General features: G+C 45.9%; 2 protein-coding genes across 5 annotated transcripts in view; one reads left to right on the top strand and one right to left on the bottom strand.

Moving 5' to 3' along the window:
• LOC117719271 (apolipoprotein L3-like) overlaps positions 1-4425 on the bottom strand; it is a 33771-nt gene extending 29346 nt beyond the window's left edge. Inside the window, exon 1 of the mRNA XM_034517420.2 lies at positions 4275-4425. The gene's annotated coding sequence lies outside the window, so the exon portion shown is untranslated. The remainder of the gene's footprint in view (positions 1-4274) is intronic.
• LOC117719070 (apolipoprotein L3-like) lies at positions 159-17024 on the top strand. 4 transcript variants are annotated; one of them, XM_076911571.1, is made up of 7 exons: positions 159-304; positions 6298-7270; positions 7539-7643; positions 12035-12115; positions 12881-12967; positions 15360-15489; positions 15864-17024. In XM_076911571.1, the coding sequence occupies exons 5-7, from the start codon at positions 12955-12957 to the stop codon at positions 16726-16728; spliced, it is 1008 nt and encodes a 335-aa protein (XP_076767686.1). In that variant the 5' UTR covers positions 159-304; positions 6298-7270; positions 7539-7643; positions 12035-12115; positions 12881-12954; the 3' UTR covers positions 16729-17024. The 4 variants fall into 4 exon arrangements, with proteins under 4 accessions (XP_076767686.1, XP_034373051.1, XP_076767687.1 ...); XM_034517160.2 differs by lacking the exons at positions 159-304; positions 6298-7270 and having other exon boundaries at positions 7486-7643; XM_076911572.1 differs by lacking the exons at positions 159-304; positions 6298-7270; positions 7539-7643 and adding an exon at positions 8094-8157.
• Positions 17025-18166: the final 1142 nt, after the last annotated feature.

The raw sequence follows: 18166 nt of genomic DNA, 5'->3' as shown, positions 1-18166 counted from the left end.
CACCCCTATCCTTTTCACTATGCTGGAGCGCCAAGAGCCGCAATAAGTAGCTGCTGCCTGGCTCCAAGACCTGGCAGCAACGACCTGGAGTCGGCTTGGCAACCGGTGACGTCTCAGCGTCGCACTTTGACGTCATAGATGGGCGACATATTTAAAGAGAGAGGGGTTCGGGGGAGCTGCGACTGCAGTGGAGCCTTGTAACAGCCATGGAGTTAATGCAGGAAGAGCTGGAACTGAATTGTTGGACTACAGAAGACATGGAGGTGCCCCAAGTGGCTCACCCCCGGTAGTCAACGCTGCGCAGGTGAGGCCAGTCCTACACCTTACACACACACACACACACACACAGAGGGCGCCCCACCCAGAGTGTCTCGCCAAGAAAAGATTCTTGGCGTTGAATGAGAAGCCCAGATGGCACTTGGGGCGCTGTAAAAAGCAGGATCCCTGACACTTGTTCACATATTCCAAGAGTTAATGGAACCCTTCTCTACCCACTGTGAAAATAGGATCCACAGAGTAAGGGGGTCCCGACAGCACCTCGCCTCCTCTGCCACTCTCATCCTAAGCAAAGATGCCACTAAGCAGTTAGCCGTGGCTGTTCTATTGGGTCCCAAATCTGCAGAAACAATAAACCATGACCCTGTTATGAAAGACCATTTCCTGGGTGGAGATTTCTCACACCCACCTCCAGAAGTGACTACAGCTAACCCTCTCCTAGAAGAAAGAAAGAACACTGTGGAATAAGAATACCCTCACACTTAGTGACAAGGCCACCCTCTCAGTGACACCCCCAACCCCACCCCCAGGAGCACTAGCCTCTTTCTCCAGGCCTGGAGAGGCATCTGTAATGGGATCTGATGCCCTCTTCTGGTGTGTCTGAAGACAGCTACAGTGTACTCATATACATAAAACAAGTAATTCTTTAAAAAAAAAAAAAAGAATTACATTCACAATATTTAGTTTACTTGTATTTTGTAACTTGGAGAAACTACTCTCTGTTCCATCTTGGTGAGTCCAAAGTTGTGTACCTAAATCACTTTCTATCATAACTTACATTTACCAACCTAAAAACATGTTTTTAGACCTTAAATTATCTTTTTAAATCCTAAACAACTTAAGCGTACATGTGAGACTGTAACTGTCTGGTCTTCAGCCCCATCAGAGACCTGAGAAGGATAAATATTACCTGAATAAACTGGAATGACCAGAGACTGATGGCTGCCTGGTCAGTCACCCAAGAATCCCCTGCAATGCTGAAGCATCCATCTTCGTCCATAGGCCTAGAATATCTGACAGACTTTTCTGTAAAGTGGGAATTATGAAGGACTGGCCTAACTTGTCTTGGCAATGTTTGGTAGTTAACTTCCTTACATGCTGCTTGTCCTCAGCTTGGACAGCGTGCTGTCAGCAATTGAGGCAAGGGCAGTTTTATGCCCAATGGTTAGCTTTGTCACATTTGATGCAAACTCCATATGCAGATTCATTGATAGCCACCATCTTCTTTGAAGTAGATTGGGGGTGCTGCCAGGAGCAGACCTGTCTCACTGTCAGAAAAGCCTTTTATTGTCAAAACATCTCTTTAAAAATGTTTATTCATGTGAGTGAACCATGAATAAACCAGAAGTCTGATTGACTGACTACTAACTTGCATTTCTTAGATTAGTTGCATAAGTACAATTCCTTATATATTACCTTTTGTGTGTGTGCGTATATATATGTATATATATATACATATGTATATATATATATATATATATATATATATATATATATATATTCATCCTCCAAATGACCAAATGCACCTCTTAGGAATGGGGGTGTTGCTCTCTTAAAACTGCTTCCTGCTGTCTAGGGTCAATGGCATCTTCTGGGGCCCTAAGAAAACTGATATATTTGCCAAGTCCTGGGAGAGCTAGCTGTGCCACTTGCTGTCTAGTCTCTGTGGAATGGGAAAGTGTAGGACTGGAGCAGACTGTGAGACTAGATTGCCTAGACTGCTTGTCTTGTCTTCACTGGTGTCTGGTCCTTCTGGTCTGAAAACACACAAACTTTTAAAGGTGATACAGTTTTCTACACTAACACAATATGGAGTGTACAGTGTACACAAATCAGCTGAAGATGATTCTCTGCTCTATGTTTGAGCAGGTGAAAGGCACCAAACTTTATAGGTCCATTTGGACTGTACAGCTAAACTATAATATAAGTCCCCATCCATGCCACATAGGCTGGCATGTAATAATAAGTCATGAGGACCCAGTAGCCAATAAGATGTGTGGCTATGCAGAGACATTCATGTCTCAGCCAGTCACAGAGCTGTTCCCATGTAGAGGGATCAGCATTCATGTCACCTGTTGTTCCATTCTCCAAGTCACAGCCAAGATTTTCAGGAGGTCTTCCATGGTCATATCTATTCTTAATTAATTTTTGAGGGAATCCACAGCTTCTCGATTCCCATTGAAACAAAAACACATCCTCTTCCCAATGCAACATACTTCCTGACTTCCATTCTGAGGTTATCATATATATAGGCTGATCTAATGCAGAAGCCTTTTCCAGAATCTAGTGTTTTTCAGCTACTGTGCTACTTGTGACATTTAAAATATTTAAAGTCAATTAAGCATTATTTAATCTATTTCTGGCAGATCCCATATCCCCCTTCTGTTTTATGAACATATCTTTGAAGGTATGGCTAGATTTTTCCACAATTGCTTGACCTGTAGGATCGTGAGATATACCTGTAATATGTTTCATGCCACAATGTCTAAAATATTGTTGTATTCTAATAAATATATAAACTGGAGTATCATCAGTTTCAATCTGCAAAGCCATCTCTAAGATTGCCATCACTTTAAATAAATGTGAAATTTCAGAATCAGCCTTTTTAGAACTCAAGGCCAAAGCAAATTGAAATCTTGAGTATGAATCAGTTGTATGATGTTGTAGCCTATCTGCATACTTTCAGTCTCCAAACTCTACAGAATCAAACACATAACTTATTGTATGACATTGCTCTAAGGTGGCATCATCAAACAGAATCTGTGTTCTTAACTTGGCATATTGTCCTTCATCTAGCACTTGACCCTTAACGATATAAAATATAACCATATAAATAGCAATCTAATCTGATTGTGTTGGTTCACAATTGAACCCTCTTTATCTAGCGTCTCTATGGGCTGCCATTCTGCAATCTTGTCACAAGGTGGCGATATAGGCTTTAGATTGGATTCCTCTGCCGCGCTTTTATTTTGAGTCAAAGGATTTTCCAATCTCTTTTCTATTGCCTCCACTCCAGCATTTAATTTTTCAGTTTTCTCCTTCTCTAAATCTATCTTATTCTGATCTTTAAGAGGAGATATAAAATTGTAATTATTACCAAAAATATAATTATTTGTATGCTGATAATGGAAACAAAATTATACCAGATCCAAAGTCATTGCGGGGTTTTTTTATTTTTAACACAGATTTTTTTAAAAAATTTCTCTAACTCCTTCCTTCAGAGACTTCACTTTATCATATGCAAACTAATTATTTTTTCTATTATTGTCTATACCCAGTTTCTTTTCTCTTTTACTATTTTCAAATTTAACACATTACACTTTCAGAAATGTAGGGCTTGAGCTTTTCATTTTGGGCTTGGATTTCTTTTGCATCCTGAGCTGTTCAGCTTAGCATGTGGCATTAGCTGCTGGCTCTGCCCCAGCCATTCCACAGGTAAAGGGCAGTCCTGCAGCTTAGCAGTGACTGGAAAAACCCCAGTTTCTGTTCGTTGGGACCTATTCCATCCACTGTGCTGCCAGCTCACGGGTTCTATCTTCCACCCAACTCTGGCTGCAGCTACTATCTGCCAGCCCACACAGCAGCACTGCTCCTTAGACCTTTCCAGGGCTCACATGCTGGGTTCATGTGGTGCCAGGCGTGTGTGACCCTGTGGGCTGCAGCCTGGGAGGTTGCTCACCTGCAGGCCATTCACTGAGGCTCTCTCTTAACTGGACCAGCCCCTTTCTGAGCTCAGAGTGGCAAGCGACTGCTAGGGAAACTTTCCCCCTGGTTTCCACCCGGAACTTTTCTCAGGCTCTAAGTTTGGATATACATGCCCTCTCGTTGGACACGAATTATCGTAGGACTGTGGTAACTCACCAGCAGCCCAAGTAATGACATGGACACTTTTTACTAATATGAAAGATTGGCCTTAACTTAGGCTACTTCCCAATTAGCTCGTATAACTTAAATTAACCTGATTATACTAGTCTACATCCTGCCCCGTGGATCATTACCTCTCCTTAGTTCCGGCACCTGTTTCTTCCTCCATGTCTGGCTATAGAATCCCGGCTCCTGATTCTTTCCTGAGGTTCTGTCACTCATGGAGATGCTGGTTACATTTGCAATGCTCCCTGGGCCCTAGAGTGTAGGGCACGTGGACCATATCACCAGAAGAACTGGCATGGAACTGTGGAGGTGGAGCGTGACCACAAATCTCACCTCTCCTCTCCTGCCTGGAATGGGCTGTCAGCTCTTTATTAAACCAATTAGAAGGTGATGGAGAATGTTTACTAATCACTAAGACATAAAAATAACAATACCAAAGTCCGGCGTGTCCTCAACTCTCTGCCAGTACAGAGATCAGCATTTGACTAATACAGAGACAACCTTTACACACTGCACAAAGATTTTTCCAACACAGTTCTTTTAAAATCATTGATCATAGCAACTGCTCTGTGTTCGAATGGTCTCTATGGACACATTCTACTGTCTCCCTGCTGGAGATGTTGATTACACTTTCAATGCTTCCTGGGCCCTAGGGTGTAGGGCACGTGGACCATATCACCAGAAGGACTGGCATGAACTATGGAGGTAGAGCATATTCAAACCCAGGAAGTCTCAAAACTTGAGATTTAAAATCTTCTTCTGACACCAGCAGGAGTAGAACAAGCTCCCTCCCCATTTCTGTGCTTGCGTCAGAGTGTGGCGACCCCAAACCAGACAGTCACAGGTAGTCAGTCATGTAGCCTAGAATGGGAAGGCCTCCCCATGCTAAGGAGGCATCTCAGAACCTTAGCTTTCAGCCAAAGACATTTTCCCTCACTGGATATTCTCACCCCCTTCCCCAAGACTATATAACCCTTGGTTCACCCCCAATAATGTGTATGCATTCAAACCCATCCTGAATAAAGAAGTATGCACAAGCTAAGATCATCCCAGAGAGCTGATTCATTGAAGATCATCAGACACTAAGATCCTCAGAGAAGGCCTTTGTCCCCACCCCCGCACTCCCAATCAGACTAGGATCCTGCCAGTTCTGGACTCTACTTCATCTTCCAGCCCTGTGTGCAATGGGTCTGGACACCCTGAGAGGGAGAAAGCAGAAAACTCGAGACCACAGCATTGGTCACGTTACTACAAGTGGGTGTCAAATGTCTCTCTGTCCTTTTCACGCTTGCTCAGAATTGGGATGACTGGATCACGTGACAACTCCATACTTTGTGGTCATCCTACCCCTGGTTGCTCAAGTCAAGTTCCATGGATTTCAAGGCCAGGCTGTGGCATGACAGTGACACTGGCCAGCCCTCCTGGGTGACTGATGACTATATTTGTGCCCCTGCCCTTTGCTGCCTGTTGTGATCACTCCCTAGCCCTCACTTAACCACCTGCCCTTTCATTCCATCTGTGTGGGAATCCACTGGGGTTGAGGCTTCCTCCTCACTCTGACTGAAGCTCAGTAACAAATCCCCCAGTACTTAGAGTCATCCAGGTCAATGCCAGCATCTGAGTCCATTTCTAGCCCCACTACAACCAGAGAATTCCTGTGTCCACTCCATAACCGTATCTAATGTTCCTGATCATTGTGTATGCATCATGGAGAGGGCAGTGTTATCTGCACTGCAACCCGGGAACTCTACAGTCATGGGCCCAACACTTTTGTCATATACTTAGTTCTAAATTTCCCTGAAGTTTCCACCTTATTCAGAGTCTGATATACTATATGAGCAAAGACAAACAGGTTCTTCCTGAGCACGAGTCTGGTATCCAGACAGCAATATCAGGCTATCCCTGCCATACCCAGGCAGTCTCCCAGGTAGTGCTGGTGTTCATCCTCTGCCTCCCAAAGCCACTGCAGGTTGCTTCCCATTGCATTAAGATCACTTTCCCATTGGCTGCTATCACCTCTGGACCAAAGGTGTTATCAGCATCCCCACCTCTGAGGTGGCAGGCATCCTGGGTGACATTTTTTGGCATGTCGCTGAGGGATGGGCTGTGCTTGTGAACTTGGAGGTGGAGATTCTTATTTGTCTCTTTCAGATCAATCTGTAGCAGGGTCCTGCAGCCCCACCCTGACTCTATTCAGGAGTGTATTAACGTTCCAGTTCATTCTATGCCCTGATCAGGAGGGCTCCATCGTTGCCAGCCCATGGACAGCACAGCTTTCATGGACACTGTCATGGTGCCACCTCTCTCTGTGATGTCCTCTCATGACCAAGATAATGCTACGCTGAGAAAAGTGGGGAAAGTGGGAACATGAACAGCTACAGAAAAAAAAAAATGATGACAATGATAGGAAAGACGTGTGTGCACAAGTGTCTACTGTCTGAATATGGATTGAGTCTCCGCTGGTCCCTGAGCTGTGGTATAACAGACCTTACCTCTCAGCCCACCTGTTCCCACCTCAAAAAAAAAAAAAAAAATCATAGCACAGCCCCTATTATCAACGGTGAAAAGTGTAGATTTGATAAAACTCTGAGATGTTTTCTTTCTCAGAAATGACTATAAAACTCCAAACATATAGTAAGTTAAAAGAGATGCCAGCAGTAGCTTAAAGACCCAAGGTCACTTGCTATCCTTCCCTGAGAAGCTAGATTAAGATGGCCATCAAACCCCAAGAACATAATATGACATGATGTCCATCTTGATGTAACGGCCAGTTGGTCCCTGCATCCAGCCTTGCTTAAGAGAAGAGGAGATCTTTTCAACAGCCTCCAAGCTAAGTGAACATAGAGACAAGAGATTTGGCAAAGCCGTGGACTTGGAACTCAAGTACTGTAAGAGACAAGAATGGACCAGAGGAGGGTGTTGTGGAGGATGCTGGGAGAATCTGAGAGGAAGCAGTGCATGATGGCTCCAGATGCAGAACCTGGGCTTGAGACAGAAGAAGCCATGTAGACAGATTTCCAGGTGCCAGGCATGCTGGACACAACATCACCACTGTCTGCACAAGAGACTCCAGGATGAGGGACAGCCGAGGTGAAGGAGGAGGGAGAAGCTTTCTGCTGACATTGTGAGTGAGCAGATCTGGGTCACTTAGGGGGTGATCTAGGGAGTGTCTCTCAATCTGTGATGGCAGTTCTTTCTTCCTCAACTTCACAGAGAAGTCCCAACCAGCTGTCAGGGATTGAGAAGGGCATGGGATGTGGAGCTACGGTTGTTCCATGGTCAGCCAGGAGGGTGGGATTTGGGTGGTTCCCTACAAGTGGCCATTCTATTGTGTAAGTCAGACTTGGCTCCAGACGGTGGGACTTTCACTTTCGGTGTCTGTGTACAACCAGCAGGCAGCTGCTTCTTACTGGGGCCCTGATGTTCTGCTAGTGAGCTGATACACACGGAAAGGACGGCTGTGTTCCCTTCCTCCTCAGCCACAGGAAGATTTTCTGGTAAGTTGGGGACCTCTTGAAGTGAGAGATGATCAAGGTTAGACCTCAGGTCAGGATACAGTCTAGACTTGCAGCCAAGATGGGGTCTGGTTGTTGGAAGAGCTCTCTCCCTCTCTGCTGTAAGCTCAAGAAAGGGTGGAGACCTCTCAGATGAGATCACCAAGCTTCCCAGGGCTCTGCTCAAGGACTGCCTGAGACCTGGCCAGCCAGCTCCCAGGGGAAGGTGGCTGTTGGGGATCTCCACTTCTTTGGAAATGGAGAATGTGAGGGCTGTAGAGGAAGGCAGGCAGGACCCAGAGCCCACTGCTCCAAGAACAGGTCCATGAGTCCTGTGCACCCTCAGGTTGGTCCTGCATACATATTGCCACCAAGATCAGATAAGACAAATGTTGACTGATATGGGAGATACAAGGTGCCCAGGAGCTGTGCCACACACTGTGTGTCTCAGCATGTGTCTCTGAAAGGGCTGGAGGAACCTGAGTCATTTGAGGATGCCATGAAACAGGCTGAGCAGGTAGGTGGCTGGCCTGCCTCCCCTGGACTGTGCCCAGCCTGTGAGGAGTGGTGAAGGAGGACAGTAATGTGACAGTGTGAGGCAGGGAGGGAACAGTTGATAACCACATATTCAACACTGCTGGGAGCCAGCCCCTGCGTGGGTAAGAGGGGAGAAGCTGTTTCTTCTTCTCCTCCTGTCCGGTCTTCTTGAGGCAGTCGGGGGGGGGGGGGGGGGGGGGGGGGGGGGGGGTGGGAGGTGGGGGGATGGAAGGTGGAAGAGCGTCAGCAGGGGGTATGACTTAGGTCTTACGAGATTCAGGGTAAGGCCTTGAGCCTGACAAGACTTTTAGGGTTGCTGTAATAAAAGTTTTACTTATCTATGCTAGAAAAAGTTCACTTCCTATGCTACTGTAGATGACCTGCCATCCACGATCCTGTGGCCAGAAACTGGCACTTGCATCCCAGCCCTAAAACTAGCAAGGGGTTAAGTAAATAGCCTTATGCTATCCTAAAAACTTCTGAGGATAAGAGACTGCAGGCTAGGGTGATTAACACCTGCAGCCTAACAGCAGAGGATTAGGCAATGTGGCCTTTGTTCTATCTCAGCAGGAACTGCTGGGCTCTGCTAATCTGAGGTCTCAGGAAGAAAAGACACTTTAAAAAGTTGCTATAGATTTAATTAAGTGTAAAAGGTATCCTGTGCAGCTATCTGAGGGGAAAGGTGGAAAAGTCCTGAGTGGGGAAGAAAAGATTCTAACAAAGTAAAAATTCTAAGGGAGAAAAATTCTAGGCAGGGGAGAAGAAAAGGAAAGGACAACCGGCTCCTAACTAACTCACTAACTCACTAACTCACTAACTCACTAACTCACTAACTCACTAACTCACTAACTCACTAACTAAGTTCTTCTTTGTCTTTGTCTTCAGTACATCATTCAGAGTACATGGTCACATGTTACAAAGTTCATCACAAGTTCACACCAAGATTCAAATCATAAATTGAAATAGAAGTTTACAACACAGAATGTTTACATGAATACCCATTAAGAGTAATTATCTAGCTAGACATTCATCACCTGTCTAGCTCCACAGGTTTGCAGAAAGTTTGAAACTATAACTTAAGAAATTCGTGAAGTTTTGTATAGATAAACCCAGGCAATATTTTCTCTTCTGTCCTGGTACCTATAATAAATTGTGAATTCCCTATTAGTGACCTTGGAATGTGCTCTGAGCAGGAGAAAGTCTGGTTACTATCTCTCTGGGGCAATTAACTGATAACATTCCGGAGACTTGCAGAGTTCTCATTGCAGTTTTGACTATGCGTGAGGGACTTAATAGCAGTCCCGTTATAAAAGAGCTTAATAATCATTGATATAATTTTAGGAATTCTTATAGGATCTTCATTAAGACTTAAGAAATCATCTATTTGTCTATATAACATCACTACAAGACAGTACATCTTCATGGATCTGCAGAGATCTGCTACAAAGGAGTGTGCTATTGCTTAGTGATTGTCATATATGTTTAATAATAATAATAATAATAATAATAATAATAATAATAGGAAAAGCTTATTAATAGCAGGAATCTTTCCTAAAATTACGTCTCCACAGCCTTGCTGGATGGAGCACACTCGTCACAGATTATATAATAATCCAAGGCAAGCATTTCAGGATGATCATCTGCTAATTATTAGCTTGTCCCATTATGGCTCCTGACACAGCGCTATGAGCCAAGTAACCAAAAGGTCAAAGGCCAGACCACAGGTGGAATAGGGAAAATGATTTCTGTATCTGCACAAACAGAAAGTCCTAGAAACTTTAAATATTTTCTATTAAAATCTCCACTTTCCCTTCAATGGGGTTGTGTCCTCAGAAGCTAGTGGCTCAATGTCCAGTGAATGTCTCCAAAGCCTAGACTGCAGCAGGCTGGCACATCCAAGCTGTCTCCGTTGATCTTGGCACTACATGGAAACGGGTGACATTCTCTATGAAGGAAGAGCCTCAGCATAGTGGGGCAGCCCTGCTTCTGGTGGCAGTGGGGGAGGGGATCGGAAAGGGGGAGGAGCTGCAGTAGACAGAAGGATGTCTGTCCAGGGCAAACTTGCTTCTGGGAGGTAAAGCTTCTCAGGCTCACTCTGTCCTGAGCCCTAGGAAGATGTGCTGCAGCCACTGGGAAGCCAGTCTTGCTGAGAGCCTCTACCCTGCTCCACTTGGAGAGTTTGGGCACAGCTAGAGAGGGGGGGCTCCCAGCCTGGGCTTCCAGCTGGCCATCAGAAGGAAGGGGTGGGGCCTCCTACACTTCCTCCTGGCACACATGCTGCACACATCCTAAGAGGCTCTAAGTAGCAGATTAGTAGGAGGCTTAAGGGAAGTTGGGGGGAGACCTGGCCTTTCTTTTCTCATTTCCTTTCATTTCTTTTGTGGTAATTGACACCAGTCCTCTGGACTTATGCACTGAACAAATGCTTTACCACTGGGCTATCCCACCAGCTCAGAGTGACACAGAAACAGGAAACTCAGAGAGCAGATGTTTCACCGAAGTACAGGGTCCCCCAAAATTCTACTCTTTCTGCCTGACAACTTCTGGGTTCCTGTAGCCTATTAAACGGAACACAAGAGGTAGGGACAACAGGCTCTCTTATCATTCTGGTGCCTTTGGCAAGACCCTGTCATCAACCTTCCATGTGTCAAGTTGCTAACAACTGGATTGCTCAGTCATCGTGTTACTGACTCCAAGTCTGGAAAGTCATGTCTTCAAGAAACAAGGTCAAGAAGGAAGGGCAGCCTGGCAGAAGCGTGGCTTCTACACTGGGCAGGCAGGCAGGCACCTGTGGCAATCGAGGTGAAGACCAGCAGCTGAACATTAATTGACCTAGGACTGGGTGGGATAGCTGTGGGTAAGGGACCAAAAGAAAGCTCTGTGTGTCCTGACAGGGGTGTCTTGTCACTGACTGGTCTCACTCGTTCCTCCCCACATGACAGGATCTATAGGTTTCTGTGTAGTCAGTGTTCTCCTATCTTGGTAAAGGGACACTGGTGTCATCAAGTGAGCCTGTGAGGGTTATTCTCTGTGATGAAAAAGGCTCACCATGGGGATCCTAGGGCAGTAGAAAGAACCTGTCATAGGATCATGGCTTTGGATAGGAAGCCTGAAAGAGAGTCTAGGTATTTGCTGCAAAAAGCTGAAACCAGTTATGTCGATTGCATATGTGAAAATATATAGACAAAGAATAGAAGGCAAAGCTGAACTTGGCAAAGAAATAAGATTCTTTCTTACCAATAAAAGGTGCCTCAATATGTTTTGAGGTTATAACCAGCTACCTGTGAAAACATGGTGTTTTTTTGTTGTTGTTGTTTTGTTTTGTTTTGATTTGGTTTGGTTTTGGTTTTTTGAGACAGGGTTTCTCTGTGTAGCCCTGGCTGTCCTGTAACTCACTCTGTAGACCAGGCTGGCCTCGAACTCAGAAATCCACCTGCCTCTGCCTCCCAAGTGCTGGGATTAAAGGTGTGCGCCACCACTGCCCAGCTATGAAAACATGTTTTACCGAAAGAGATTTATGTAGTGCACAGTAGGAGGTTAGGAAGGTTCAGAGCATGTCCCAGGCACCAGCTTCTGTGTCTGTCAGGACCTTCTTGCTGCACTATAATAAGGTGTCATCTTGACCCTGGACAGAGCAAGCGTGAGACTCAGGGTTTCTTTTCTTCGCAGAGGCATGGGCCCTAGCAGGGCAGACATGCCCATGCTCCATATTCCTTTATATGATGTCACGGAGCATCATGGCTACACACAGTTCCCACCCCAGGGGCCAGAGCCTTGCTTCCCATCTCTCTTGAGCAGATTCCGTCCCTTCTCACGACCATATCTCCAGGTGATTGTGTTTTCCTTGGATCTAACAGGATAGCAGGGCTGTCTAGGAGGATGGAAGACTGAGGAGAGGCCCAGAACTGACTCCTTAAGCAGCAGCTCCAAGGCCCAAGGTCAGTCACTCTTTTAAAACAAACAAACAAACAAAGCATACAAAAAACCAAAACTGGAATAAAAAAACTTTTATTGATTCTTTGTGAATTTCACATCATGTACCCCAATCCCACTCATCTTCCTACCCCTTTGGATCCTTGCTCTGCCCTTGCAATCTCCCCCAAAAGAGAATAAAATAAGATAGCAACACACACACATTGTCATGGAAGCTGTACTGTCAGTGTGTCACACAGAATACCCTTTTGTCCACATATCTTTCTTTGCAAATGTTCATTACAATGAGTCATTAGTCTGTTTGGAGGCCCTTTGGCTATTGGTACACTATCAATACTGGATCCTTACAAGGACTTCTGGGAAGCTTCTGACTCCACCACACCCCCATCACCTGTGATGGACAGCTGGACTGTCCAGGAAAGAAGCACAGCCAGCTCTTCTGAGTGCTGCAGCTGATGATTGGCAGGGATAGCTCTCCAGCTCTCATGACTTAAGGGCAAAGCAAGGGTCAAGGAGGGGAAGAGGGCATGTCTCCTTGACCAAACCACCCCAAGTTAGAGGGGGGACAGAATAAAACAAACAAAAGCTTCCTGCTTTCATGACCTCAGAGCCATGTCGCTCACCTGTCATAGGTGGTGAGGGGTGAAGGGGAAGGGGCAAAGTCACCTTTGACATAACTTGCTGTGGTATTCAGAGACAACAATGAGACACCAGCCTTCATTACAGCTGTCCCCACTCCATCCCACAGTTTGTTTTTCTCTTCCTTTTAGCCTGGACACACAGAGAACTGTGAGGAAGACCTTTGAGAGATCCCACTTCAGAAACCAAGGACCCTGCAGCCCTCATGGCCTCCAGAGGTACTGACTCCTCTTCTATCTCTGTTTCCTCAGTGTGGTCTAGAACTTTGGGCCTCCACACTGAGAGCCCATTGAGTTGAGGACAGAAAGGGATTCCCTGAAACAGACTAAGGGTACTTTCCTGCACCTGGGTATAAGTTGTTCTCCTTTGTGACTCTGTCTTGGGTTCATGCTCAGAGATCCTGTCCTCCTGTCCTTGCCTCTCAAGAGGAGTTAAGACAGCCTGGGAAAGTGGAAGGCAGCAGGCCATGTGGATTAGTGAAACTTCCAGTGTCTGAGGAGTCTCCAGACCCCACCACACAGGAAAACTGTCTGAGTCTCCTTTAAACCCGGGTCACATGTTTGGCAGCTTCTGTCAATGAGTCCTTCCCCTCCCACAGAAACTCACCAAAGCTGGTGTAGCAGCAAGGGCTTCTATTGCTGTGACTAAACATTGTGAACAAAAGCAACTTTGGATGAAGGGTTCATTTCATTTCCATTTCCACATGACAGTTTATCATCAAATACAGTCATGGCCGGAAGTCAAAGAGGTAAGAAACCTGGAGGCAGGAGCTGATTCAAGGCCATAGGGAAACAGTGCTCACTGGCTTCCTCTTCTTAGTGGTAGATCTGCATGAGAGTAGTTGCTTAGAACAAAGAGGCAGAGTCAACACTAGGCTGTCTTGAAATCTCCTCTGCCAACAAAAGTAGTTTAAACTCTTCAGTTTAGCCTCAGGAATCTTCAGAATACAGGCAAAAAGCAGATGTTTTTGACAACACAAAATGTTTTCTAGCACAGTTGCTAATGTTACTTCCCTTTGAGACCTCCTGAGCTAGGTCTCCATGGACCTACACGTTGCTCTCAGCACTGTTGCCTTCCCAGCTCCTACTAGGATGTCCCATTAACCCCTATGTAGTATCTAAGCACTTTCTAATTCCTGAGTTTCTAAGCTTTCCACAGTCCTTCAGAGCCAGAATGGTCAGGTGTGTCACAGCAACAGCCTTCTCCCTGGTGCCCACTGCGGTCTCAGTTACTTTCCTATTGCTGTGCTAAGATACCATGGCTAAGGCAACATGAACAAGAAAGCATTTAATGGGGAGGGAGGAAGAGAAAGAGAGAGAGAGAGAGAGAGAGAGAGAGAGAGAGAGAGAGAGAGAGAAAGACAGAGAGGAAAGCTGGGAATGGCCTGGCAGTTTGAAATCTCAAAGGCCATTCCCAGTAATGCACCTCTTCCAACAAGGCCACTGTTTGTGAGCAGGTCAGCCAACTGGGAACCAAGCACTCTGATACATGAGCCTATGGGGGCCAATCCCATTCAACCCACCACGGCTAGCCTTTCTTTTCTGACATGAAAATTCTATTTTCCTTGAATATAAGAAACCAATGTCATAATTCTCTGAGGAGTTGAAAGTCCCATTCACAAGCTCTGGTGTCACTGTTAACATGCAAGAGCCTTAAGATGGAAGTCATCCTTTCAAGGTTGTCACTGTCTAGGGCAGAAAGATTCACCTTTGGATTGCTCAGAGCAGAGGACATTTCATTTCATTGCAAAGCACCATAACACCTCCCTGGTGCATGAGCCTTTGAAGCTGCCATCCTGTGATCTCACAGACTGAGGTCTTGAACAAAGTCCTCTGTTTCTCTCCGTTGTGAAAGCCAAAGCCCATCATGAGGAAATGGCAGGTTGGCTGTGGTGCGGGCACTCTTCCTGCTTGGTAGCAGCAGCTTGCTAATTGAAAGTCTGCACACAGCCTCTCCTGTGTGCATAGAGAGTGCAGGAAGGAAGGGACACAGAGACACAGAGGTTGGTGATAAATAAGTAGATAGATAGCAGCTCTCAATCTGGGGTTGTAACTCCTTTGGGAGTCAAAGGATACTTTCATAAGGATTGCCCTAAAATCCATCAGAATTATCAGATGTTTACATTATAATTCATAACAGTAGCAAAATTATAGTTATGAAGTAGCGACAAAAATAATTTTAGGATTGAGGTCAGTACAACATGATTAACTGTGATAAAGTGTCACAGCATTAGGAAGGTTGAAAACCACTGAGATGGATGGATGGATGGATGGATGGATGGATGGATGGATGGATGGATGGATGGATAGACAGATAGATGACACTATAAACATGAGATCTATTCTGTTTCTTATAAATACCACACTCCCATGAATTAGGGATGTATATTTAAAACATCACCTGATCCTCATTACTTCCCTTTCTTAAAGGTCCTTCTCTGGCTGGCATTAAGCCTTTTACATATGAATTTAAGGTCACGACTCATTCCCCAACGCTCCATCAGGTACCCAACAGCAGATACCGAACACAGTGGCTGTTAGAATGTCATGCACTCTTTACCATTTATGTTTTCCCATACTGTTCTCTGACCTCATTCTTTATCTTCCCAAGTCTTGAGGAGACAATTCATCCAGGACATCACTGAGTATCTACAGGACACAGTCAGCAGAAAAGACCTGCAGCTCCTGTTGGCCAAAGATGAAGCCTGGAAAGTGTTGGTGGCAGAGGCTGAACTGTCCAGGTAATCTCCAGGGGACCCCCAGCATGTCCTCAGTTTTGCTGTAATCCCACATCCCTGTTCTCATCTACAGAGATCACACTAGGCAAATATTTTGATAGTGATGGCACAGACCTTGAGTAAGGGTACCTTTGCCATGTGCCTGTCACAAAGTGTGTCTTAACATGGCTTCACACACTGACACCTACAGACTAAGGACCAGGCAGCATCTGTGATCATCAAATGTTCCTTGTAGAATGCAAAGCCCTGCACATCTGTAAAATACTTCCCCTTGGTTTTATATTGTAAGTCTGTGGTTTGACAAGACAGATCACAGGGGAGCCCATCTTACAGTGAGACAGGCTGTCTTCCTGATGCTCTGACCTCTTCTGTTACAGAGATGAGGAAGCTGCATTGCATAAGGCTCTGAAGCTGCTCCTAGAACTCCCCACCTTGGAGGACAAAGACAGTCTTCAAGAAGAACTGCAGGACAGGAAGAGGTTTGTAGAAGCTTTTCCTCAGTTGAAAAGGAAGGTACAAGAAAACATCAGGAAGCTCCGAGCTCTGGCTGACCACCTTGACCAGGTGCACAGGGGCTGCACCATCTCCAATGTGGTAACCAACTCCACCAGTGTTGCCTCAGGAGTCCTGAGCATCCTGGGTCTAGCTCTGGCACCTATGACAGCAGGGGGCAGTCTGCTGCTCTCAGCAACTGGGTTGGGGCTGGGGACAGTAGCTACTGTGACAGGAACTGCCACTGAGATTGTGGAGCAAACAAGCAGGTGGTCAGATGAAGCTAAAGCCAAGGACCTGATGTCAGACACCATGGACACTCTGAACACAGTTCTTGTCATGGGTCAGAATGCATTCAAACTTGATAAAACCATCTATAATGTCATCAAACAGTTGAAAACCTTGGGGAAACACATTCGGGCCATTAGGGTAGCCACAGCTAACCCTCGCTTAGTAGCAGATGCCAGACGCCTCATGACTTCTGGAAGAATCTCTGCCTCACGCGCTAGTCAGGTGCAGAATGCCTTTAAAGGCACTGTTCTAGCAATGACCAAAAAAGCTAGAATCAGGGATGCAGCCACTGCAGGTGTCTTCCTCGCAATGGATATGTATTCCCTTGTAAGGGACTCCATGGATTTATATGATGGAGCAAAATCAGAGTCAGGCAAAGAACTGCGGGCCCTGGCTCAGGAGCTGGAGGAGAAGTTGAAAGAGATTGCCCAGATCCACAAGACACTCCTGGAGCCTTAGTGACAGCAGCCCCAAAGAACATGGAGGTCAGTGGAGATGATCTGGACAGATTTGAGGCAGGGGGCCATTTTGTTAGAGGGAGCATGAGATGTTCAGTTGTCACTGTCCTCCTAACACAGTCTAGAGTCATGTGAGTCTCAGTGAGCGATCCTCGAGCTCAACTTGTCCTGTGCACGTGCCTGGGAGAGAGTTTTCTGAATGACTCTAATTAATGTGGGTCAATTCCTCCACCATGGGTGGCAGTGTTCTCTAGGTACAGATTCTGAGCTATATAATAAAAAGCAGAATAAACATCAGTAAGCATGCATGCATGAATTCATTTCTCATTGCTCTTGACTGGATGCAGTATGGCTGGCTGCTGCTCTTGACTGGATGCAGTGTAGCTGGCTACTGCAGTTCCTCCCTTGACTTCTTCTCAGTTGGGATTTCTATTGCTGTGAACAGACACCATGACTGAGGCATCTCTTATAAAGGCTAACATTTCACTGGGTCTGCCTTACAGTTTCAGAGGTTTAGTTCATGGTTGGAAGCATGGCAGCTTGCAGGCAGACATGGCACTGGAGGAGCTGAGAGTTCTACATCTTGACCCAAAGGCATCCAAGAGGAGACTGTTACAGTGGGCATAGCTAGAGATTAAGAGAACTCAAAGACCACCCCCACAGTGACACTTCCTCCAACAAGGCCATATATCTTAATAGTGCCACTCCCTGTGGCCAAGCATTCAAACACATGAGTCTATGTGGCCATAACTATTCAAACCACCACGCTGAGAAAAGTGGAAAGTAGCAATTTGGGAAGACTGATTCTGTTAATATAGGGTTCCCAGTCAGTGCATGGAGCATGGGAAAGGATGGAGCGACCAATCAGAGGTGCCCTCTACACATCCGTGCCATCATCATGCCAATGAATTGACACATCTCTGCCAGATCTGTTCCGCGCGCCTCTCGTGTCCCCTTCGCCCTCGAAAGAGAGACACGTGAGGCAGTATTCGGGTATTACCACAGACGAGGCTTTATTCCTTGTAACAGCAGAAGCGGAAAGACCAAAAGACAGGAAGAGGCACAGCTTAAATACACCCTAGAGTGACGTATTCACTTCTGATTGGCTGTTCACTCATCACCCCATATTATGCCCCGGGATGGGCAGTGACTTTGGCGCGCTTTCTGCCTTTTGCACCTGCGCAGTCAGTTGTTTACTAGTGGGAGGACAGGATGCCCGCACCATCTTGTAATGGCGAATCACTGCGGCTCCCAACATCTCCCCCTATCTATATATATATAAGATGGAACAGCCTATTGCCTTATCAAGCGCGGCACCAAATCAGTGAGGGAAAGCAGAGGCCTGATCCCCTGTGCAAAATGAGATATTGTAATGGGTTTACTTCCCATACCCATCTCGATGCCTTTTGACGGGGAAAGGGAGCCTCCACCCTGGGGCA

This window comes from Arvicanthis niloticus, chromosome 13, assembly GCF_011762505.2.
Source record: "Arvicanthis niloticus isolate mArvNil1 chromosome 13, mArvNil1.pat.X, whole genome shotgun sequence".
NCBI lineage: Eukaryota > Metazoa > Chordata > Mammalia > Rodentia > Muridae > Arvicanthis > Arvicanthis niloticus.
This window is presented reverse-complemented; position numbering and strand designations above follow the sequence as displayed.

Bases quoted from the DNA above. Each gene is read 5' to 3' on its own strand.
- LOC117719070 (XM_076911571.1), top strand. The intron at 15,490-15,863 runs GTAATCTCCAGG...CTTCTGTTACAG, and splicing joins GCAGAGGCTGAACTGTCCAG to AGATGAGGAAGCTGCATTGC.